Raw genomic sequence first — 26,106 nt, 5'->3', positions numbered from 1 at the left:
CTCGTTGGGGATGAATCCAGAACGAAGAAAATTTTCAATGGCTCTCATTGAAGAATGATCTTGCTGGGTAATACCTTATATTAGTAACGTGAATATGAACTGTTCAAACCTAATAGACGCCCGGATGGCCCAATCCAGCTAGGAACACCATCCGCGAGCACTGGCCCCAGTTAACTAAAATCTGTGTATTCTATACATTACCATGATTTAAAGACTCGGACGAGTCTGATGTGACTCGCCCAAGTTGACTGGGACTCGTTAAGACCCAATCTGGTTGTTCAACACCACAAGTCACCTGCTGAGTCAACTCAGGGGAGTTGCAACTCGACTCAGGACAGAACGAGTCAGTTTGTTAAGACAAACACCAAGATGGCACAAACTAAATGATTTTTAAGAATGGACCCAGATCTATTTAAATTGGCTCAGGTACCTTGGCTACCTGTAGATTTGAGCATTGCTAACTTTTGCTTCTCTAGCATCAGAGCCAAGCTCTTCGCCAAGCATGGGTGAAAGCTGACTTGACTAGTGAGGCACTGGGCGGGTGAATGCCTTGCTAGAATTAGCAAGTTCTTGACACCATTGACCCAATAAAATATTACAGTACCTCTCAGAGATAACAATAAAAATAACATTCAAACAAACAACAATAACAACAAAAAAAATTCCATTAGCAAACACTTCTCACTATTTTTATTTATTTTCTGTTCATCTGTTACAACATTTACTAATAACATTCTCGCATCAGATCATAAGTAAAAACAGTAGTGCAGATGGCAAAATCACATGAAGGGTCAAGGCCTTGTTCATTGCAACCTTACTCATCATCCTCAAAATCAATTACCATCCTGAGTTTCCTTCTCGATGTAATGTTCTTTGGTACCACAGCCCCCATATCATCACCTGAGTCTTCCAGCTCATCGTATGTTTGCTGATTTGGCAGGTAGTCTACAGCGGCTGAAAGTTCTACACCCTCTTTGGGTACTTCATCTGGCTGCTTTTCACCATCAATTTTTGCCAGCTTAGCATTTGCATCGACCAAGTCGGCAAGGTCAATTGCTGCACCAACATCCATCTGTGAAGGTCCTGCTGCATCATCTTGGGCAATTTCTCCACTGAGACAGAAAGCAGAATCAGCAAGAATCTACAACTAGCGATTTGGGTGTCTGACTCTTATCCTTTTGAGATTTAGATGCTTAACGAGACCCGGTGTTTGGAGAACAGCAGTAAGTACAGCAGAATAGTCTATCCAGACAAATCCATTCAGCCAGGCCTAGCTGGACAACCATCCGAATTAAACTTTGATGGTAACCAAATGGGCCCTGAGAGTTTACTGCTGGGGGTTCCTCCCAAGTCGGGCAAAGAGTGCCACTGCCACAGGGAGGTTCCGTGCTATCCGTTAACAGCATGAGATCTCAATGAAGATGGAGAGATATCATACCTTTCTATCACAGGAGCTCTAGTTGCTGACTCGTTGCCACTTGCTGTTTCCTGAACTGAGGGGGTCTTGAGCTTGTCACCCTTTGGCTTGGGAGGAACTTTCTTTCCACTTTTCCTAAAAATGAATGGAATTATGAATTTCAAAAGTAAATGAGATGCAACTGAGTTCCTTTTTGTGTCGTACAAAAACTCATTGAGTCAACTCAAAACTGGATAGCACACTCAGACTGAGTTTCTCAAGCTTTAAAATAGCTTGGGGGGGTGAGCGGCTGGTTTTCCCACCTTTGTTACCTCCGGTGGCTAACCCCAAGTTTGCTGGAAACAGAGACCGTCTTCTGAAACAGCCCCCATCCTGAGGTTAGGCGCTGGGAGGTTAAGCTTCACCCTTGCCTAACCACCACAAAGTGGCTTGCCCAAGGTACAAGGATCACTTTAAAAATAGCTTGTTCTGGTCTGATTTTACTCAACCAAACTCATGCAGGTTCCTCCCTCTCTCTCTCTCTCTCTCAATGACATATGGGACGCCCAATCATCCATCAGGACAGTTCATTCAATAGTACCAACGGGAGCAATCCATGGTGCAAAAACCACACTAATCTAATGATCCTAACCCTTTGGATGGAGCCAATTTGTTACAACCATCCATTGTTTACGAGCCATAGATTACATGGTTAGAATCATCAAACCAAAGTGCTACTTTGGAATCATAAGCAATCCAGAGTGGGATCTATCTGGCAGATGTTTCAAGATGATGGTTGGAGCTCTTTTGTTTCTTTTCTCAATCTTGGTTGTCTATTTTCCATGATATCAATCAATCGCTTAAGATCATGTGATTGGCGTGACTTTCATGGCTTGCTCCTCATTGTATGAATGAATGAATAGTCCAAATCGATGATTTTTTAAAAAAAAATTATTTTAAACACAAGGTGTCCTCACCCCATTTTTTAGGCAAGACTATTCCCTACGTATATACACAATCAGCCGCAACCATGTGCATCAGGTAATGCCGGGAGGGCAGTCGAACCCACGCCTGTAGGGAGCAAACCCAGTGCTGGCCGCTCCCCCAAATCAATGATGGAATCACCCGATTTGTCATTTAAAAGCTTTGGGATGTTGTTAATGTCCCCATTGAGGTGGGGATGTTATATGTGGGCTTTGCTGACATTTTGGAGCTTCATTGAACTTTTTCATGACGCTTGGGATGCACAATCATTGGTCAGGACGGTTCATTCAATAGTAACATTGGGAGCAAGCCATGGTGCAAAAATCACTCCAATCGGATGATCCTAGCCCTTTGAATGGAGCCAATGTGTTAAAACCGTCCTTTATTTAAGAGTCATAGATCACACTTTTATTGCTTATTTTAAGAGGATGATTGGAACTATTTTGGTCCTCCGCTTAATCTTGACTGTCCATTTTCCATGCTATTGATTGGATGCTTAGGATCATCCGATTGGTGTGATTTTTGCACCATGGCTTGCTCCTAGTTGTATGAATGAATGAACGGTTCACATCGATGATAAGTCATCCCATGTGCCATTTAAAAGCTTAAGGGATGTTGCGAATATGTGTGTGCGTGTGTGCGTGTGGTCAATATCTTGAAAACATCACATTAGAGAGATTTTAGAGAAACTAAAGGAAGCCTCATAAGCTAACAATCTAAAGAACATTCTAAAGCCCTAACAATAAGGTTCTAGAAAAGGACTTGAAGCTAACATATGCAGATTGCGAAAGGGGAGTCAAAACACCTCCAATTGTTGTCAATGGGATTGGGAAGCATGGAGATTTACATTTGCAACAAAGTTCAAAATCACAAGAATCTACCAGCAAGCAAGATTTAATTTATTATTATTATTTTTTTAAATGCTCGCAGGATGTACAAAAGCTATGAAATATTATGGCAGAAACATTAGTTAATGGATCCAACAGTGTGCAGGACTCCTTGTGCATCTGAAGAACTATTGAGGCATAAAAAGAAGACATGGGAGATAGTTTTATTCACTAGTGTAAAAAGGTTGGAGATTGGTAAAAGCATTGAGTTTTTTAATTACTTCCAGTTCTTCTAGAAATTTTCAAAGCCAGGTGTATCCCTTTGGCGCGTGCGCGCGCGCGTGTGTGGGTGGGTGTGGTGGGTTGGGGAGGGATAGTTGTGAATACAAAAGATACTGCCCTAATTAGATCAAACTAAAAGAATACTTACTTGAAAATAGCACTTAAAATTTCATCATCTCCATCATCCTCATGTGATAATGTTGTTTCGAACTTCCGTTTGGATGCACCATTCGTGGTAGCTTCCTTATTGACTAACTTGCTACTCACCTTGCCTTTTCTCCTGGGATTAAGAAAAACTTGCAAGGGGTGAATACAAAGAATTGATAGGATTTAATGCCAAAACCTGAGGATGTACATCCAATAAAGACCAAAGGTTGCAGCAAAATTCAAACATGGAGATGAGAGAGAGAGACGTGAACAAATGGCACACCTTTCCTTTAGTGACAACAAGGTTTCTTCATCTGATGGCTCTTCTCTGTCAATGGCAACTGAATCTTTAGCATCATCTTGTCCTGAAAGATTTGTGGCTTCAAACTGCCTCTTATTTCGATACCTTTCCTTTAGTGACATTGATGCTTCTTCATCTGATGGCTCTTTGCTGTCAGTGTCAACTAAATCTTTGCCATCTTGTCCTGAAATATATGTGGCTTCTAACTGCCTCTTCTTTTGAGGAACTCGTAGGCCAAGTTGCCTGAGTTTGCGGGAAACTTGGGCTGCCGTGTATGTGTTGTCAGCATCCAGTGCATTTGCAATCATGTGACTACACTTCTTATGACTTTTAAACCTGCATAGAGAATGCATAGCCAAATCATAGTAAATAGAACCCAGAAAGCCAGATATTAAGCCCAAACAAGTACGACTTTTCTAACATTCTATCATCAGTAAGAGCTTATACGAGTACTCAAAGGGTCATGAAAACTACATTCGACTGCTGCAAGCAAGCGCTGAACATATTATGAATGACAAATAAAAGTTATAGAAACACTCACTGTTCAAATAGGTCTTTCACCATCATCTCCTGCTCTTTGCTGAAGGCCTGTATTCTTTTTCTAGAACTAGTACTGAACAAGAAAAAAGAAAAAAGAAAAGAAGAAGCAATGTAGGTATTAAACTGCAAACTAAGAGAGAACACAATCACATCGCTGTAGAACAAACCCTCAATAGAAATAGCAGATAAAGAAACGTCAGTTAAATAAAATCTGAAATCTCAGTCCCTCCCAAGCCAGGCTCGAGAAGAGTCAGGAAGTGAAATCAAACAGTTTACATAAAGGAGTGTTTGGATTGGTTGAAAGCAAAGGATCATCATTGTCATCATCTAATCCTTATCCAACTAATTGGGATAACAAAAAAAGTAAAGGAAAAGCGTAATAATTATCCAATGATAGATTCCCAAGGATTCTAGGGCATTGTTCAGCCATGGATTTCATTTTTGGGGATCTTTTTTGGATAACAAGTGGAAATCTCATTTTTGTGAGATAATGCTCACCTTGTATCTTGTGCTAGGAAAATAAACTAAGGAAAAGTAAGTTGATTTTTTATTTTTATTTTTTTAAGATAATGATTTTTATTGGAGCAAAGCCCGAAGGCAAAGAATACAAGCGGCAAGCCGCAGAAGCAAAGAAAGAAAAAAAAGAAAGCAAACCTCCCCAAAGACCTCACAATAATTGGCCCATTCCCTAATGAGCATTAGAGATCTTCCACTAACAACGGGGCCAGAGTTAGAGAACTTCCTAAACATACAATTGTTCTCTCAGCCCAAATAGCCCACAGGCCAGCTAGAACGGCTGGACTTCTTCTTTTCTTTTCTTTTCTTTTTTTTTGGAAGATTAATGGAAATTTATTTAAGGCCTGTAGCCAAAGCATCATAGGAAAAGAATACAAAGAGAGCAAAAAAAAGAAAGAAAAGATCACGGGAGAAATCCGACCCAGCCAGACACTATCATCTAGTTAGCACAAAAGATGTTCCATTCCGATACTAACCAAAAAATAGAATTGATAACTATCCAAACATAGTAAAAATTGTGCAATGATTACTATGTGAAATTTGATGGGGTTTTCCTCCTCAGGTCAGAGGAGATGTGGTGCGTGCTCGACCAGTCAAGTGAACAATGCTCGACTAGTTGAGGATTCTGCTCAACTAGTCGAGCTTACGCAGATTTGAGTCCGGATTTTGCGCGGACTGTGAAAATTGAAGGCGGTTTTGCAAGAAGTGCGAAAGGGGGTTTCCAAATCTATAAATATAGGTGCCTAGGGCCTTTTTAGGTAATGCAAGAGGGTTTCCTAAAGCTTTACAAGGGTTTGTTAAAGGGTTTAGGGCTATCAAAGGTGTGAGAGAGAGAAAGAGAGAGAGAGAGAGAGGAAGCTTATGTAAGAGAGGTTATGCTCGTAGAGGTGATTTACTGTGCACTCGATATCTCAGCGCTTCTACGTCCTCGTAATTGGTGAGATCTCTCCGTTTTTCTTTTATTCTCTTATTATTTATCCACTCCTACGTGAGTAAAGAAGGTTGTAACGTTCTACTTAATAGTGGATTGTTGATCTGGACGAGGTCTCGTGGTTTTTACCTCTTTGAGGGTTTTCCACGTAAAAATCTCGTGTGGTGTGGTTTGTGCTTTGATTTATTTCATTGCTTCATTATCCCATAATTCTGGTGTTTCTGGGAGGTTAGATCCTAAGGTTTTGAGCAAGACTCCTAACAAAGTGGTATCAGAGATAAGTTCATTGAACGGAGTGGGATCATTTCTGAATTATGGAAGGTAGCTCATCAAGGATGATTAGTCTCAATGGTTCTAACTAGACCATATGGAAGGCTAAGATGGAGGACTTGCTTTATTGCAAGGACTTATATTCTCCAATTTTAGGCATATCAGCAAAATCCAAGGATATGTCTGATGATGATTGGAAAAAGTTGGACCAGAAGGCGGTGGGGTTTATTAGACAATGGCTTGATGATTCTGTATTCCACCATGTATCTACGGAGACTTCAGCCGCTAGCCTATGGCTGAAACTAGAAGGGTTGTATGAGATGAAGACAGCCAGTAATAAAATCTTCCTAATAAGACGACTTGTGAATCTCAAGTTCAAAGATGGTAGTTCTGTGGCTGAGCACATGAATGAGGTCAACAATATAGTGAACCAGCTCTCTGCTATGAAGATGGTCCTGGATGATGAATTGCAGGCTTTGCTATTGCTTAGTTCATTGCCTAACAGTTGGGAGACATTAGTGGTATCTCTAAGTAACTACGCGCTAGACGGAAAGGTATCTATGGAACAAGTAACCAGTTGTCTTTTCAATGAGGAGACAATGAGAAAGTCTCAGTGGTCTACTCAGTAAGAGGCCCTTGTGACACAGGAACGGGGGAGAGGAAAGAACAGGAAGAGCGGGAAGGCCCGAGATAAATCAAGAGGCAAGTTGAGTACCAAGAAGGATGTTGAATGTTGGAATTGTGGCAAGAAAGACCACTATAAGCATGAATGTCGTAAGAATAAGAATGGCAAGAAAGGAAAAGAAAAGGAGAAAGAAGATGAATTAGATTCCACTGCAGTCGCTTTAGATGGCGACGTTGTAGTTGTTCTTTCAGCAGATCATGATGTTTGTCTCACGACTACGAGTCAGGACATCGACTGGGTGATTGACTCGAGAGCCTCTTTTCATGCGATTCCACGCAGGGACTTCTTTACAAGCTACAAGTTAAGTGACTATAGGACCGTGAAGATGAGAAATTTTGGCGTATCGAAGATCGTAGGGGTCAGTGATATTTGTATGAAGACCGATGTGGGCTGCACATTGGTTCTTAGGGATGTGAGGCACATTTCAGACCTTCACCTTAACTTGATGTCGACGGGAAGGTTAGATGATGATGGTTATGAAAGCCAGTTTGCTGGTGGGTGCTGGAAGCTCATCAAGGGTTCGTTGATTGCAGCCAGAGGAAAGAAGTGTTACACCATTTACAAGGCAAGTGTCAGTGTGTGTAAGGGTGGGTTGAACGCAGCAAAAGATTCAGTTATTGACATGTGGCACAAGCATCTAGGCTACACGAGTGAAAAAGGGCTTCACGTACTAGTGAGGAAGCGGCTCATTCCAGACGTGACAGGTATACCTCTCAAAATTTGTCTTGATTGTTTATCAGGGAAACAGCATAAAGTTTCATTTATTAAATCTGTTTCTCATGTTAATAAAATGCATGCATTAGATTTGGTTTATTCTGATGTTCGTGGTCTTATGCGGACAAAAACCTTAGGTGGGGCATTGTATTTTGTTACTTTTATAGATGATGCATCTAGGAGGGTTTGGGTTTATGCTTTGAAATCCAAGGACGAGGTCTTTGGTGTGTTTAAATTGTTTCATACTATGGTCGAGAGAGAGAGAGGTAGATAATTGAAGTGCATTCGCACTGACAATGGTGGTGAATACATCGATGACTTCCCCGAGTATTGTAAGTCCCTGGGTATACGGCATGAACAGATGGTTCCCAAGACTCCCCAGCATAATGGTGTAGCTGAGCGGATGAATCGCACCATTGTTGAGAAAATCAGATGCATGTTATCCCATGCGAAGTTGCCCAAGACGTTCTGGGGAGAAGCAATGCACATAGCAGTGTATCTGATAAACAAGTCTCCATCAGCCCCGTTGAATGGAGAAGTACCTGAGAATGTGTGGACCGAACAAGATCCATTGTACAGTCATCTCAGGGTGTTTGGATGCAAAGCATCCGTTCACGTACCAAAGGACGAAAAGTCGAAGCTTGATATGAAGATCAAGCAGTGTGTGTTCTTGGGGTACGGTGATGAAAAGTTCGGTTACAGATTGTGAGATCCAATCGAAAAGAAGCTCGTCAGGAGCAGAGATGTGGTTTTCTTTGAAGATCAGTATATAAAAGACATTGGTAAGCCAGAAAAGAACCAGCCTAGTTCAAGTGAGTTAGAGGACATGAATTCGGTTATTCCTCCTGTGGTGCCTGATGACGGAGGAGTACAGTAAGGTGCAAAGGACGAGAAAATTCCTTCAAAAGATGGACCAGGGGAGCAGCCCCCACTTGATCCACCTGTTAAACCATATGTGAGGAGGTCATCTAGGGACAGACAGCCGTCCAAGAGGTACTCGCCACATGAGTACATTATGCTGACTGATGGGGGAGAGCCAGAAGATTATTCTGAGGCCCTAGCCGACGAGCATAAGGGGGAGTGGTTGAAAGCTATGCAAGAGGAGATGAAATCCTTACATAAGAACCACACCTATGATATGGTGAAATTGCCTAAGGGCAAGAAAGCTCTGAGCAACAAGTGGGTGTTCAGAAAGAAGGTTGAGCAGAAGAATTCACAGACGAGGTTCAAGGCCAGACTTGTGAAAGGGTTCGGTCAGAGAAAAGATATAGACTTCGAGGAGATATTCTCACCAGTGGTGAAGATGACATCCATACGGGTGTTGCTTGGGTTGGCGGCTAGCATGGATCTGGAGATAGAGCAGTTAGATGTTAAAACTGTCTTTCTCCATGGTGACCTGGAAGAAGAGATCTACATGCATCAACCAGAGGGGTTCAAAGTCAAGGGCAAGGAGCATATGGTGTGTAGGCTGAGGAAGAGCTTGTATGGGCTGAAACAAGCTTCACGACAATGGTACAAGAAGTTCGACTCGTTCATGTTACAGCATGGGTATGACAGAACGGAGTCAGACCACTGTGTGTTCACGCGTAAGTTCTCAGATGGTGATTTCTTAGTTTTGCTGTTATACGTTGATGACATGCTCATCATGGGAAAAGACATTAAGAAGATTGACATGCTGAAACAGGAGTTGAGCAAGTCATTTGCGATGAAAGACTTACACCCAGCTAAACAGATTCTAGGAATGGAGATAACCCGTGACAGAAGCAGTAGGAAGCTTTGGCTATTATAAGAGCGGTATATTGAGAAAGTCCTAAAGCGGTTCAATATGAATGTAGCGAAGCCGGTCAGTACTCCAGTAGATGGTCACTTCAGATTGAGCGACAGACAGTGTCCCAAGATGAAAGCAGAGGTGAAAGAGATACAGAAGATACCCTACGTATCAGCTGTAAGAAGTTTGATGTATGCTATGGTGTGTGCACGCCCAAACATAGCATATGTGGTTAGTGTTGTCAGCTGATATCTTGTCAATCCTGGCAAAGAGCATTGGGCAGCGGTGAAATGGATACTGCGGTATCTAAGAGGCTCATCCAGGTTGAGCCTATGCTATGGTGACGGAAAACCTGTGTTAGAGGGCTACACAGATGCAAATATGACAGACAACATAGACTCCAGGAAGTTTACATCAAGGTTCATATTCACGTTTGCAGGGGGAGCGGTCTCTTGGCAGAGCAAGCTACAGAAGGTCGTAGCATTATCGATAACAAAGGCTGAGTACATTGCAGTCACAGAGGCATGTAAAGAGATGCTTTGGATGAAGAGGTTTCTACAGGAACTTAGCCTGAAGCAAGAGCAGCACGTGGTCTATTGCGATAGTCAAAGTGTTATACACTTGAGCAAGAATCCAAGTCAGCACTCCAAGTTGAAGCACATGGAGATTCGGTATCATTAGATCAAGGATACTTTGGAACAGAAGGTGTTACAGCTTGAGAAGGTCCACACGGACGATAATGAGTCAGACATGATGACCAAAGCTTTGCTCAAGGGCAAGTTTGAGAGTTGTTTTTTCCTCCTCAGTTCAGAGGAGAGATAGAGCAGCCGATTGAAAATCGGAGTGTTTCACCGCGTTGTTCAACCAGTCGAGTGGACTGCTCGATCAGTCGAGTGAACAGTGCTCGACCAGTCGAGGGTCACTCGACTCAAAGTCCAGCGAGCTCAGTGAACAATGCTCGACCAGTCGAGGGCCGGCTCGACCAGTCGAGTGAACAATGCTCGACCAGTCGAGGACTCTGCTTGACCAGTCGAGCTTACGCAGATTTGAGTCCGGATCTTGTGCGGACTGCGGAAATTGGAGGCGGTTTCGCAAGAGGTGCGAAAGGGGGTTTCCAAATCTATAAATATGGGTGCCTAGGGCCTTTCTAGGTAATGCAAGAGGGTTTCCTAAAGCTTTACAAGGGTTTGTTAAAGGGTTTAGGGCTATCAAAGGTGTGAGAGAGAGAGAGAAAGAGAGAGGAAGCTTATGAAAGGGAGGTTATGCTCGTAGAGGTAATCTACTTTGCACTCGACATCTCAACGCTTCTACGTCCTCGTGATCGGTGAGATCTTTCCATTTTTCTTTTATTCTCTTATTGTTTATCCACTCATGCGTAAGTGAAGAAGGTTGTAACGTTCTACTTAATAGTGAATTGTTGATCTGGACGAGGTCCCGTGGTTTTTACCTCTTTGAGGGTTTTCCACGTAAAAATCTCGTGTGGTGTGGTTTGTGCTTTGAATTATTTCATTGCTTTATTATCCCATAATTCTAGTGTTTTTGGGAGGCTAGATCCTAAGGTTTTGAGCAAGGCTCCCAACAGAATTCACAACTATATTTACTATTCAAACATAGAGAAAAGTTCTATCATGGAAAAATTTATCCTTTTTTCCTTTTGTTTTATTATGTTTTTCCTCAATCCAAGCAAGCCACAAATTTAGAACTTTTTGAACTTTCAAATCATTGCAAAGCATTAGGAACATTTTTCTCTATCAAAGTGCCTTTCGTGAGACTTCATATTTATGTAGTTAATCCTATAACATATGTTTATGGCAAGTCTATAGTACAACAGCCACTCAAAATTTATTTGTTGATAACTCAATAAATTTCTTGCAGTTACTGCACATGAAACTCAAAAGCAAAGGCAACTGAGTTCTTTTTCTTGGGAATGAATTGAATTCAGCAGTATGAGCTGGAGGGAAATAATTGAATAATTGATCTCCACTGTCTTCTTATTTACAAAAAAAGAAAAGAGGGCACCTGAATGACCAGACAATCTTGGGCATTCAATTCATGAAGGAAACAAAATTGGTGCCAGACTGAACACTTACAAGGAATTTCTTGGCAAAGAACCATTTTCCAATTCGTTTGAGGGAAGTTGAGCACTGGTGGCACTCTTTGAATGCCCAGCCCTGACTTGATCATCTCCACCTGAAAAAGGCTCATCGACATTGGGCATCTTTTTCTTTGAAGCAACCTTGAGCCCTAGCTGCTTAAGCTTACAAGAAACTTGAGAAGGAGAAACTTTTCCATCTGGATCAAGGGCTTCTGCAATAAGATGGCTGCACTGTCGATTATCCTTGTACCTGGAATGGTTGTAATTGTTATAACAAATGCAGGATGGATCTTAGTGTAGGATGAAACTGACAGAACTGATACTGTATGACTTCAAAAGCACAACTGCAGTTTGGTTAGAAACAAAAAGCATATTTCCATGTCCTAAAGAAACTACCTACTTCATTCATAATTTTCTCTAGGCAATGATGAGAAAAATCTATTTTCCGTAAGCATCAGTATACTGTCAAAGAAGAAACTCCATGCAAGCAAATAACATCTGTCGATGCATGGTGCACTTACTTCTCATAAAGATTTTTTATATTCTTCTCCTGGTCTTCATCAAAAACAAGACTCTTCCTTCTTTTAGAAGCCTTTTGAGATTCATGTTCCCAGGAACTGCAATAGCGAAGAGCAAAACCTATCAGGTATCCACAACGCCAGTCAGAAAAGATAAGTCTTCAAATAGCACATACCTGTGATCATCTTTGGTTTTGTGCAAAGCCTTCGGAATATTCCTGATGGATGCATTGTCCTCCCTGTAAATTTTCAGAATGAAGAAATCAGTTTCCAATAATAAACTGACAAAGTAGCTGCTCAACTGATAATGATGAAAGAGTTTAAGATCCACACAAGCTGCCTTACGTCTGATGATTGATCTCCTGTGAAATCACAAAATCATGTTCGTCTTCACCAAGAGCATCTGCCAAGCTTCTTCTAGCTAACCCTCCCTCGCCATTTGATGTGTCACTCTCTTCTTCCTCAACTGACATGCTTCCCCACTTACAACTTTCTTTCTTCAAGTTGCCCAGCTCATGTAACAAAAATTCGGAATTGATGTAGTGGCATTCTTTGCGTGTCTTCCAGAAGAGTACTTCCACGAAAAGTAGGGGCTGGCTTTTCATTTTCTTCATCAGTTTCCTCACCAGTTTTGTAAGAAAGGAAACAATATTTTCATATTCCTTGCAAGGGTATGATTTCTGGTCCCTCAAGATATCGTAGAATGTGGTGAGGAGCGATAACTGCCAGGATAGACAGGCATAAACATCATGAAAATCATTTCTACTATAGAGTGCTAAAAATAATTTTGTTTGGAATTTTGACCTGATATAGCATCGGGGCAAGCTCCAAATCTTCACAAATCCTCCGCAGCATGGACATTATGTAGTGATTTGTACTCGAAGAGTTGCTTTTATAGAACTTCAGCAACCAACATAAATTTTGAATAATGGTGTTGTTTGCAAATGTGGCAACCAATTTGTATACACTAAAATCAACTTCATTCATAGCAGGCAACTGATCATCATCAGAAGAATCACCTGTTCCATATGCCAGATCATTAAGACCATTATCAGCCTTTTCATTATCCATCTGAACTGAATCATCTCCAAGTTTGCATGCATCCAGCGAGGGCATTTCTGGCTCCTCAGTCTGACAAGGGACCGAGGAGCTTTCTTCTTTCCCATTAGAACTTTTTTCCAAATGGTCCTCAGTTGAATTGTTTAAATCCACAACTGGGTCTCCAATAGAATTGGCAATGCCATGACTCGAATCGTCAGCTTTGGGCACACTGGCATCCTCTTCTACCATCTTTTCTACCTGTTCTCCAGTAGAATTGGCAATGTCATGACTTGAATCATCAGCTTTGGGCACACTGGCATCCTCTTCTACCATCTTTTCTACCTGTTCTCCAGTTGAGTTGACAATTTCATGACTTGAATCATCAGCTTTGGGCACACTGGCATCCTCTTCTACCATCTTTTCTACCTGTTCTCCAGTAGAATTGGCAATGTCATGACTTGAATCATCAGCTTTGGGCACACTGGCATCCTCTTCTACCATCTTTTCTACCTGTTCTCTAGTTGAATTGGCAATGTGATGATTTGAGCCATCAGCTTTGGGCGCACTGACATCCTCTTCTACCATCTTCTCAACTTCTGTCACATTTTTGTTCCCCTGAATTTTTTTTCTAGCCTTCCTGGATTTTTTAGAAACCTTCATCACAAAACCATTTACCATTGTTAGAATCCATTCCATTTTCAGATTCTAGAAATGAGGCTGATGATGATAAATCATAATCAAACAGACATTGTAACACGAGTTTAGGAATTGGGATGCCATCTTACGTAATATCCTCGAAAAGTCACAAGACAATGCATCATAAGGTTTTCATTCATGCATACAGCATAATACGGCTGTCAGCTTAACGTGTTCACCTACATGGACCAATCCCAATCTACTACTTTTGTGGTGTGTACAATTTCTACAATGAAGGTGAGCTACAAGTTGAACTCAATAAGATCCATTCTCTTCAATACCCAAGAAAAAAAATAAGCATTCCCTGGACCAACTGAAAGTACGCAACCTATTGGGTAGCTATTTAAGGTTTTTATTTTGTCAAAGATAGACTTTCTAAATACTCATAACTAAATAGTTTATTTCTGAGTTGCAAATCTTTTCTAGATAGTACTATTCCTGAAAACCACACCCAAACAGGCTGAGAGTATTTTACATTTCAATTTAAATTATAACTCTGCTGACCAGGCACTAGGTTTAAATTTTGTTAAAAGAAAAGTGGAAAAGAATTACCCAACACACAGCTGCGCTGCTAACACCTTTTGCCAAAACATCTGCAATGACAATTACCTCTATACGAACATCAGCAAATGAAATGCTTAACCTAGAGGTGATGTCCTGAATTTCATTAAAAACAATGTTTCCATCGTTCTAACACCTTGATAGATTGCAAACCAAGGAATTTTTATTATTTTTTATTTCTTTGTTTTTATTTATTTATTTTTAGTAGCATTTGATGTAACCATGCCAGAAAATCTTCAATAGAAATTCTGAGAGATTTCCTATGGACCCTTTTCTCTGCTTCAAATGTTTCCCTGAATACTAACGGATGATTCTCTATGATCCCTTAAAGTGCCCCTTTGCCACACTGGCAGAAAAAAAATAAAAAATAAAAAACCATCAGAATTTATTTCAAATCTGACAGGAGAAGACCATTTGCAAGGTTCTTGGAAAGGTTTGCCCATTCTTTCCAAATACCACATCCTTAATAAATCCAAGGCTGAAACATGACGGAATTTGGGCAAAGAACAGGCCCACCTGGAAACTGAATTCCTAATAGTTTCCACTAACTTGATCTCAGAAACCATCGCATCATCAAAAACTTCTTTCTAATTTTTTGTTATGGTAAGTTTTTATTTTTCCTCAAAAAAAAATAATAATAATGGAGGAAGTTATTTCATGAACACATGGATTTAGGGCCAAGCACATGAAGCTCTCTAAATTTTGATCATATCTTGCTTCATTTTCAATAGTTTCTTATTGGCTTGTCATAGATATCTGAAAGTGGATAGCCAAGAAAAGAAATTCCACAAGATTTTGATTGACTTAAGCAGCCCACTTGAAAATAGATGGTTGTTCAAGAAATACATTCCAAGCTATTGCAAATTTAAGAGCTCCTCAAACAAGAAAGGAAAAGAGTTAAATGATATGACTTAGTAAATCAATTATTTTCCAATAGGTAAAATCTATGATATGGAACTCTATGATACTGGTCATTCCTTAATATGTTACTGCCTCAGGGTGGAAACCATGAACAAAAGGGCAACATTCTAGATAGTGTGGACTTGAAAGTTCACCAATGGAAAATTTACCCTTAATGTACCGCGTGCTTGAAGGTTCTCCATAAGCCGTAAAACTATATGTATCACTTCCACCAAATCTGCAAGATCACTGACAAGGAAAAAAGAAAAAAGAAAAAGAGGCATTAGTAATGGCCACGAGTTATAAAATGAAATTAAAAGTGGGAGAAGGGAAAGAATCGAGTGACATAACAAGATTGGCCCTGGAAGTTCCAATTTTAAAGTCTCTCGAGCATCTTGTCCTCATTGAGTTTTCACAAATTCAATGAAGTTGGACAGTAAGAGATTAGGGGGTGTTTGTTTTTACAATTTCCACTATCCATAACTATTATTCTTCACCATGGATTGGAGGAGGAAATATTCAAAGATCTGCGCCTCAAAAACCATGTTCACTTGGATGGGGATTGCATGAGGATAATCTGTGGGGCCCACCGTGATGTGTCTGATCCACGCCGTCCATCCGTTTTACTAGCTCCTTTTAGAGCATGTGCCAAAAAATGAGACAGATCCAAGGCTCATGTGGACCACACCACAGTAAATATGGGGATAATGACATCCACCGTTGAAAGCTTAAACCTTCGACAAATGTCATGTTCATATGGGGTCAAGTAGACATGGATAAAGGGAAAACACAAATATCAGCTTGGTCCAAAACTTCCATGGCCCACAAGAAGTTTTCAATGGTAGGTGCTCAACTCCCCCTATTTCTCGTAGTGTGGTCTACTCGCGCTTTGGATTTGCCTTAATTTTGGGCTCATGCCCTAAAACGATTTGATAAAATGGATGAATGGTGTGGATCAGACACATACATCACGATGGGCTCCGCAAATTTTAATCTTCCTTCCTCGATATTAGCATCAGAGCCAGCTTTTCAAATAGAGCTCGTAGCATATGCTACATAGTGTAGCGTAGCTAAAGAGCGTAAATTCCCTGCAGCGTATGTTACAATTACATGGCGTTCATAGCGTATGCTACAATGTTTCTTTCTTTTTTTTGGAAGTTTTATTTGTTAAAAACTGTTAAAACTCACATTATAAAAAACTGAAAATGTAATGTTAAAACCAAACCTTACTTTGTTCACTTTCACTTAACATGGTGGTGATCCTTTGTTGAGTTGGTGCGAAACTCGCACGCTAAAAGCTTAACTTAAAAGGGAAAAAAATAAAATAAAATTTCAAAACCCTCTTTTTGTATAGATGATCTCTGTATTATACTTCAGACTCTTAACATGTGGGATTTTTATTTATTTTCATATTTGTGAATTGCGACTTGTGGTTTTCAATTAGATATTATTAATTAAGGTGGTTTGCTAAAAAAGTTGTTGATGTGATAATTATTTGATTTGGTTTATGACTTTATATATGTGGAATGGCTTTTGATAAATGATAATTAATAACTTGTTTGAATATGCGTATACTTGAAAAATGAATAATCTTTTAGATATTTTTATATTTTTTGCTTTTTGTCTTACCATTTATCATATTTTTAAATTAAAAAATAGGAGTATTATGTAGCTTATGCTATACCCTACGTTATTTATGCTACATGCTACAGAGGGTTGAATGCTACGCAACATGCTACCGCTAATTAAAACACTGATCAAAGCTATTAAAACAGTCGTAACTGTCAACTCAGAAAAAGGCAACTAGTTGTCATTAATAATTGCTTATTTACCAATATTTACAATGGTAAATGAAAAAACAAACACCCCTTAAGGAAATTCATTTCTCTAGAGGTTTTGAAAGCCAATGCAATAGACCTAAAGTTTGAATTGTATGTCTTGGCCTCTTATAAAAGGGAAATTTCCTTCTTCTCCCAAACTAGAACTATTTCTCCTTATTTTTCACTTTTGTTGATTTTTTCCTCAATTCTGCAATATTCTTAAAAGAGGCAGCTAAGAATTTCTAGCAAGATCCAAACCCTTTTGTTCGGGGAGGGGGTCTCTAGTTATAGAATTAGTGATAGGTTGTAAGGTAATTAATGGAGATTATGGGGTTTCTTCTAAAGGGTGGGATGGATTAGGGGGATCCCAAGTAGCCATGACCTACATTGTTGATGTGAGGTGAAGAGATTTTGTTGCCGTGAAGGGTAATTAATTTGAAGGGACTTGAAAAGAAAAATCCCTAACTAATACAGAATTTATATTCCATTACCTTTTTCAAAATGGTTTTCAATAAGCTACACCATTAATGTAAGTAATTATCATTGGACTACCTTCCATTAGATTTCTTGATAGAAGTTGGGGTGGTTGTGCAAGAAAAGGGTTGGAGCTTGAGTGGGCTCCACCATGATGTTTATATGAAATCCACTCCGACACCAAGTGCTTCACCCCAAGTTAGGCCCAAGGCCCAAAAATCAGCCCCATCTATGATTCAAGTGGACCACACGATTGGAAACAGTGTATAGGGCAACACTCATCCTCCAAATCCCTTAGTGTGTCCCACTTGAATCACGGATAGGGTTTATTTTTGCGCCTTGGGCCTAAATTTTGGTGTGGCATCTAATGGTTGGCGTGGATTTCATATAATCATCACAGTGGGCCTTGTAAAAATAAAGTATGGACATTTCTCTCCCAACCATTTTCTTTGGTGTAGCCCACTTGAATCATCATCCTAACTTTTGGGCCCTAGGCCTAACGTGGGATTATCCATCTAATGGAGGGAGTGAATTTCATAGATACATCACTATGGGCCCCTTAAAACTTCAATGGTGTATGTCCCCCTTCCCAATTGCTCCCAAATTTCTGATCATATATTAAGGGAATTTTACAAGATGCCCACCCTTGACTTTTGATGGGGCCCACCATGATGTGTATGTAAGATCCAATCTAACCATTAGACATGTAATCCCACATTAGGCTGACATGTAATTCTAGTGGGCCACACCAAAGGAAAAGTTGGGATGGAGACATTCACCATTGATTTTTACATGGTCCACCGTGATGATTATATGAAATCCACTCCAAGCATTAGATGTCAGATCAAAATTTAGGCACAGGGCCCCAAAACCAAGCCTATCTATGATTCAGGTGGGTCACACCAAGGGAAAATTGTTTGGAGGGTGAATGTGGTCCTATACACTATTTCCAATCATGTGGTCCACCTAAACCACAGATGGAGCTGATTTTTGGTCCCTAGGTTAATATTAGGTGACGCACCTGGTGGTCAAGTTGATTTCACATAAACATCATGGTGGGGCCCACCCCCAGTTGCCGCCCCTTCGTTCGCATGGCTGACCACAACTTCTATTAACGGAAGGTACTACAATGATAATTACTTAAATTAATCGGGTAGCTTATTGAAAGCCTTTTTGAAAAAGGTACAGGAATGTAAATTCAATATTAAGTAGATTGTTTTTTTGTAAAAAAAGTCCGTAATTTTAATCAACTTGGAGATTTCTTTGAATGGATAGATTTTTCCAAATATCAATATCCTATGGCTTCTAAAGGGTATGATTGTACATTTACGAGCGAAAGGATAAGGGTTTAGCTTTTGGTCATATTGGTCAAAGTAGGGTCATTCGACTTTTGAAGAGAGAGTTATGAGCGTTACTATTTGACAAGGAGATGAAGGAAAAATTCAAGACCGACGACTGCAATCCCACTTATGGATGCCCAAATTGTATCAGAATACAATGATTCTAGTCAGGAATGAAAGAGTACTAAAGTACCTTTCAAATGACCAAAAATTGACGCAATCTGACGTCAAATGATGGAGTTATAGGTGTCTCCGTTGGATCGCGCAATTTGGAAAGATTAACAGTCCATATTGAAAATTGACGATCGAAGAGTTCTAACATGCTTTTGGGATATCGAATGGTCTCTAAATTTGGCAATTCTGGTCCCATTTGGAAGCTTGAGAAGTTACCATTCCAATGAGCTTGAAATAGTCTAAATTCGACCTCTGAAGAGAAAGTTATGAGCATTACTATTTGACAAGGAGATGAAGGAAAAATTCAGGACCGACGATTCTAGTTAGGAATGAAAGAGTACTAAAGTACCGTTCAGATGACCAAAAATCAACCCAATCCGACATCAAATGAGGGATTTATGAGCATCTCCGTTGGATCGCGCGATTTGGAAAGATTGACAATCCATATTGAAAAATGACAATCGAAGAGTTCCAACGTGCTTTTGGGATATCGAACTTTTGAGGTCAGACAATCAACCATCCAAAACAAATAACTAGCACAGTAGCACCCCAAGCACCAACACTCAGATCAGCTGGTGCAGCTCACCTCAGAAATATTCAGAAAGAGGTGCTTTGTCTCAGTGGATTGGCTGGCAAAAAGGGATATCCTAAAGCAAATTTTCACTAAGCCAAGAAAAGTGAAACGCCCATAACTTGACATAATCCCATAGCTTCTAGAGTTCCATTGATCTATAACATTAGAAGGCATCTGGAAGACTGGAATATAGTATTCCCCATTGAAGGCAGTAGTATAACAAACCCTACCTCCAGTTGGTTCTATGTTGATTAACTTGATTGAAACATTCAAACAAGAGACATCAAACAGTAAATGATAAGATGACCGTAAAACAATGGTCAATGCTATTAATCTCAGAACTAAGTTTCTTACATATTTGCATGTATAATTGTATAACTGCATCTTGACTGTTTAATTAGGATGCTCATGTGTTCTGATTATAGCAATAAAGGATGATGCTCCCAACTAAACCTTGACATAAAGTGCCTTGTTTCATGGCACATTTGTTTGCAATACTACCAACTGAATGTGAGAAATCATGACTCATAAATAAAGACAGAAATTGCCCAAAATTTTCAGCCAGAAAGACCTTTTAGACTGTTTATGAGCATCAAAAGATCTGATCTGGTTCACCAGGAATTGAGTCATCCCTTGATCTGTCTGATCATAAAAAATCTTATAAAGAAGGATGCGAGCTGTTTGAGGTTCTTTTGAATCTTCTGGCAGTAACTTAAGCACCAAATCTAGCATGTGAATCTGCACATGAAAATAAAACAATTGAGCCTAAGAGGCAAGTAACGCACTAAAAATTATCTATGTCAGACGTGGAAATATACAAAGAGATAATGTTGGATGTCCCATAAAGTACAAACAGTTAAAGAGTCACTGAAGTAGAATACTGACCATGCCTTTCATAAGAGATCCTGCTGCAGACAAAAACTTGTAAGCTTTAGTTTCCTTCAAGCCATCAAAAGCTTCACGCCACTTAGATATGACTAATAAGAACATGGCTTCATTCATTGTTGCTGCAATTGGTCCACAGGCATCTCCACGGAATAGTGTGCTATCAGCATTTTTATTGACAAAAGATGCTTCAGATGTGGAACTTTCCATGTTTGACTGTTGTGTCATTACAAACCGTATTAGTGGCTACAGGTGTGAGCAGAATTTCTAGGAACACTTCAGCTCCTCAAAGTTCCATCTCACCTTTGAAATTGAAAACTTGTGATGTTGAAAAGCTGTAACAAAATGAGCGACCTCGAAAAAAACAATGACATCGCTGCTCTGAATTGCATGATGTTCTTTTTCAATATCTTCACGGATGGACTGCATCAAAACTGATGAGTATACAGGTTGACCATGAGAACACGCAACACCAAGAAACAGAAAAATAAAAATGAAGCAACATAGACATTAAATGAGCCAAGAGTACGAAGACCTCAATTAGAGAAACTAAACATAGACATTAAATGAGCCAAGAGTATGAAGACCTCAATTAGAGAAGCTAACCATTATAACCCCCAGATAAGAACTGGTTCACAAAATTGTGAAGCAATTCCAAAATGTTTTCCTTAGGCAAAGACAAACTTCCATGGTCCCAGGCAATTCTTTTTAGTGGACCTCTTTGAACCTTATGAGCTTTGAGCAAGCCATCACAAGAAGCAGCAGCTGGATTGCCCTTGAATAATGACTTAGAACCATCCTGATACAAAGAACTTGGAAAATTTACTAAAATTTAGATATAAAACTTCAAAGGCCTAGGCATTCGGATGAGACTACATACCATCGCAAGACGGGTGAATGTTCCACTGAACTGTGAATGGCGATCCAAGTTCCGTAGCCTAATGAGCCTTCTTTTCTCTTCCTCCTCCTCCATCATGGACTGAAGAGAGTTTATAGATGTTTTGATGTCTCCATCTACCTGCAGCTAACAGTTCATTTTCTAAGACTTCCCACATGAATGCCAAAACTTTTGATGTTGGCCATAGAGAACATTCATATCAAATGAGCTGAAGTACAAAAATTGTCAGTTTTTTGGATGCAGATATACTGTAATCAGAATGCTTTCCAACCCAAAAACTACGAACCGCTACTCATAGCTTAACAACCAAAATGTCATTACTTGCCAATCAAGCTACAACCAATTTACTCTTAACAGCCTTGCCTCAACAAGTAGACATGAAATGACATATGTCACAGGAACATATGAATCATCCAATTACTTGAAAAGGTTAGTTATAATAAATTTTCCAGGCCAAACAAATGGGGCATCACTCATTTTCTCTGTTAGGAATCCCTAACTCCATTAACTTGTATTTTTGCTGGTTATGCTTCTTGTAATCTACTTCATGACTCATCTATCATCTGCGTCAGAAAGACATGGGAAAGAAAGGGAGGACAAACCTTGGAGCCCTTCTGTGATGCTTTGGCAATCAGCTCTGGATCTTGGCCCAAAAATATGTAATGGAAAGTCTCAAGTAAAAGGAGATTATCTTCACGGAGATAGCCACACGAACCAGCAACATGTTGTGTCAGAACTATGATCAGATCCATAACATTTTCATGAAACAAGAGCTCTAGAAATCTGTCTCTCAAACACAAAAACTGCGTGGCAGATCCGGATGCTTTCTGTTGCAGTGAAATTTCTTGGATAGCAAGAATATTCCGAAACAAAGTAACCACCAGCTGAACCAACTTCCAGTCATCCTCTGTGAAAGCCTCACTGTTTGAAAACGTAAAATCAGCGACACAAGGATAGAGAAAGTCAAAAGGGATATGAAAAATAGGTCTAGTTGGGGGCTGTGCGAAAGAAGAAGAAAACAGTGAGTTCAGTGCATGTTATATGCAGGTCCAGGTGCTACAAGGTCAGCCAGAGGTTGGGTTGATGTCAGTTTGGGCTTTGGATGGAAATCCTCAACCTGACCCTAGTAAGGTTGGGCTTGGGTTGAGGCCCCGGGCAACCTGATCCAAGTCAAACCCAACCTGACCCTACACTGTATACAACATGAGTAGCCAGGGTCAAAGATTTCCACCCAATTACTTTTTACATTATGCAAAACTTAGACTTAGAAAAGATAAAGAATAGTTTTTAACCAATAAGACCTAACCCGAGTTGCATTAGAGTTTCGTATCAATAACTTAAGTTGGGCTTGGGTTTAGGAGCTCAGGTTGGATTGGATCTTGGGTGAACTCCTCTTCAGGTCAGATTGGCTTGGGTTGACCCTAAACACAACCTGACCCACCCAAGTTGCACCCCTAGTCGTCAACTCAATCTTTGGACAATATTTAGAACTGTGCGATCATCCGGTCAGTGTGATTTTCAGGATACATACTCTATCCACAACAAGGCCCAAATTTTGTGTGGTCTGGATTGCCATGTGTATATGCCACAGGTATTGGTTTGTAGCACCCCAGTGGATCCTGTTAACTGGTTTTCAACTTTTTCCATTTTGTTATTGACATTAAGGCAGGTTTGGATACATTGAAAATATGAACTTCAATAACCAGCCTAATAAAGTGGCAAACTCAAATGGAAATTTACTTCATCCTGATAGTCTAGATTCTGAAATGCAATTGCAGTGCTTCCACTGATTAAACTGAGGGGTCGTTTGGATGCCTGTAAATTTCATAAGTGGTAAATGAATTATAGGTGTAAATTATTTACAGCCAGTCCTGTTTGGCTTTAAGCTGCAATCTGTTTACAGGTAAATAGTTGTCTGGGTTTGTATAACCTGTAAATTGTTTAAGCTGTAATCTGTATCTAGTCAAATTTCAAAATTCTAGCCATTAGGCTGAATTTCATTCGCAGGTAAATGAAATCAGAAATTTTCAGCAAGTTTTCATTTAAAAGCTGTAAATGCTTTACAGCCTGGAAATCATTATAGGCATTTTTCAGCATCCAAACACTCCCTGTAAATCATTTACCTCCAATTCATTTACCACTAGCTCAATTTATAGGCATCAAATAACCCTTGCTTCCTGTGGTGTGGTCCACTTGAACCTTGCATCTGCCTCAATTTTGACCTTGTAGCCTAAAATGATATGGCAAAATGGATGGACAGAGTGGATAAAACCCATACATGTCGGCAAGCCCCTCAGAGCCTGAGCTCAGGATAGGCGGGGCTAGTGCCCAATCTGCATCTGAATGCACAGAATTCAATTCAATTTTACTTCCAAACAGGCCTCACTGGTTGTACCAAGCATGTTAGTACAGTGCATCATCCCTATTCCAATTATGTCCATTTGTTTGTGCATGGATTTGTTTCACAGTTGTACACATAAATAAAACCACTCCTTTATGTAGCTTACCGTTCCAAATGCTCCAACGGATCTTCTAGAAGAGAGACAATTACTGCGATCGTGTCATTCCGTGTGGTAGCTTTCTTTAAGGTCCAAAGATACTCAATCTGTTGGGAAATGTCGCTTGATGCAGGATCAATGGGCATAGTAAGGAATACCAAAACCTTCACTGCATGAAATTAAAAAGAAAAATCAGTGATTAAAATGAAAAGGACATCAGAATGTGCTCGGTTCTCTTACCTGCATTAATTACCAAATTGCGATCATTCTGGTACTGTTCGATGATCGGAATCAGATCTTGTGAGACCGTGTTCCATTTGCAGACCTGCTTGAAAACATCTCGAGTCTGCGGGTCATCACGTCGCAGAAATCTCTGCAGATCCTTCAAATTATCTTTATAAAAAAATAAAAAATAAAATAAAAAATCACAACCATGAACGGATATGAGAAGTGAAAAACAAGGAAGAACCCCGGCGAAACAAGCAGATGCGATGAGATTCAAACGCTACCTAAGCAGAGTTCGCTCTTCGTATATCCGATCTGGATGCCGTTTTCATCCTCTTCAGCGAATCCAAGGCCGGCACATATCGCAGACAATCCTGGTAAATTCATTTCCTTTCGATCGGATTGTAGGAACTAGGGTTTCTGATGAGTGGAGATAAGGATTCGAATCGGAAGAGCGGGCACATGGAACTGAGAGGGGTATTAATGTAAATATGCAGGGATTTGGGATTTAGGGAGGCGTTTGGCGCCAGAGGAGTCAGGAGTTTCCCGCGCTTTTCCGGTTATGTGCGGGTGCGACATGAGACGAGTCGTATCATCGATCTTGTTCATCGAGGTCTGTGTCATCGGTACGAATAAATGACCATGGTTCGATGGCCTACACTGTTCATTTGATTAATGTTGATGGAACAGACCCGAAAACTCCCGTGTGGGATCGTCCAATGGTCTTGATGGGTCGTTTGCGAATGAATGGCTGAGAGAGATACATAAACGGTCCGGATTTAACTGAAAGCGGTGGGGAGTTGAATGGGCATGGACAGGATCTTCCGGCGTGGGAGTATCTAAGGACATGGTCCATCGTGTTGGATCCTGTCAGATGAATGACCACTTTCCGATGGGGCCCACATATACCGGCTGGAGGCCGAGGAAAGGATACCGTATACTGCACTGTCCGGACGGTCTCGTGTGGGGTGTGTGAGAATTGATCAGCCAGTACCAACCAACGGTCTGGCTCAACGGACAGTTGTGGTCCACTTAATAAGTGGATCAGCCTGATTTTGCAAAGGGATAACATTCATGATGGGGCCTGCCATTTTCATGGTAGAGATTTCATATACAATCGGCATGTTACGGGAAAGATGGGGCTGCATGACAATTTAGCATGAAGCCGGCTGTAGGCGATCATTTCTGCGGCACACACGTGTCGGGAGCAGAACCATACACTAGGTGGGGGCCGCTCCGATCATCCCTGATCCAAAATCAAACAGTCCAGGGCGTCTTCGGTTGATCCAGGTCTTTGTGACCCCATCAACAAGTTTGATGGCAAATAAACATTCCACTGGCCCGAGGTAGTTTCTAAAGGTGGGCATTCAATCACCGCTGCTTACTGTGGCGTGGTCCACTTGAAACTTGTATATGCTGCATTTTAGAGTCTCAATGGACGGCGTGGATTTAAGAAACACACGTCAAGATGGGCCCATAGTCAGGGATCCATCCATCGGTGGATGTAGGTGGGACCCTGACTCTGGGGCTCACCATAATGTATGTGCTGAATCCACACTGTCCATCTCTATTGATGACTAATTTTATATCATGACGCAAAAAATAAAGTAGGCTTAAATCTAAAATGGACAACAATATAGGAAACAATAGTAATTAACTATTAAAAACTTATTGTGGGCCCCAAAGACTTTGGATTAAGATGATATTTGTGTGGTATCTTCACATATGTCTTTGTAACTTTATTAAGAGGTTGGATGGAAAATAAATATTCTGGTGGACTCTGTGGCGTTTTTAATTGTGGGATTCAATTGTTACTGTTTCTACGAAGATTTGTACATAAATGGTTGAACAGTGTGGATTTAAGGCATATTCATCGTTGTGAGATCACCCAACTCCGTGAATCTGCGGATCCTCCGAAGCTGAGCCCAAAACAAGAACATCGGGTGGACCACACTTTCACGCGAGAAAAAAAAATAGACAGAAGTTACCAACGGTCCATATTAAGTGCACCTGTACTAATGTGGCCTGCCTGATTAGTGAACCAGC

At 40.4% G+C, this 26,106-nt stretch overlaps 1 protein-coding gene across 3 annotated transcripts; it reads right to left on the bottom strand.

The window, feature by feature from the left end:
- Window positions 1-662: 662 nt before the first annotated feature.
- On the bottom strand, window positions 663-24,681 carry LOC131245111 (uncharacterized). Of its 3 annotated transcripts, none has more exons than XM_058244335.1 (19): window positions 24,345-24,681; window positions 24,076-24,228; window positions 23,845-24,004; window positions 21,940-22,258; window positions 21,320-21,463; window positions 21,046-21,238; window positions 20,743-20,873; window positions 20,440-20,655; window positions 20,126-20,292; window positions 15,343-15,421; window positions 12,779-13,669; window positions 12,320-12,696; window positions 12,151-12,213; window positions 11,978-12,073; window positions 11,452-11,706; window positions 4,479-4,550; window positions 3,920-4,273; window positions 3,638-3,769; window positions 663-1,546 (listed from the first exon to the last, which is right to left on the bottom strand). In XM_058244335.1, exons 1-19 carry the CDS (start codon window positions 24,445-24,447, stop codon window positions 1,390-1,392), a joined length of 4,062 nt encoding a protein of 1,353 aa, XP_058100318.1. In that variant the 5' UTR covers window positions 24,448-24,681; the 3' UTR covers window positions 663-1,389. The 3 variants fall into 3 exon arrangements, with proteins under 3 accessions (XP_058100318.1, XP_058100315.1, XP_058100316.1); XM_058244332.1 differs by having other exon boundaries at window positions 663-1,552; window positions 24,345-24,680; XM_058244333.1 differs by having other exon boundaries at window positions 663-1,552; window positions 21,320-21,457; window positions 24,345-24,680.
- Between the last annotated feature and the right edge of the window lie 1,425 nt (window positions 24,682-26,106).

The sequence above is a fragment of the Magnolia sinica genome, chromosome 5, assembly GCF_029962835.1.
Source record: "Magnolia sinica isolate HGM2019 chromosome 5, MsV1, whole genome shotgun sequence".
Lineage (NCBI taxonomy): Eukaryota > Viridiplantae > Streptophyta > Magnoliopsida > Magnoliales > Magnoliaceae > Magnolia > Magnolia sinica.
The sequence above is the reverse complement of the archived record's forward strand: the minus strand, read 5'-3'. Positions and strand labels throughout refer to the sequence as shown.

What these genes read in the sequence shown, in the direction of transcription:
- LOC131245111 (XM_058244332.1), bottom strand. Translation starts at nt 24,447, where the DNA reads ATGAATTTACCAGGATTGTCTGCGATATGTGCCGGCCTTGGATTCGCT. An exon ending in CATCACAGAAGGGCTCCAAG is followed by an intron (nt 21,464 to 21,939) that starts GTTTGTCCTCCC and finishes ATGAACTGTTAG; the next exon opens with CTGCAGGTAGATGGAGACAT. An exon ending in GTGAAAGACCTATTTGAACA is followed by an intron (nt 4,274 to 4,478) that starts GTGAGTGTTTCT and finishes TTCTCTATGCAG; the next exon opens with GTTTAAAAGTCATAAGAAGT.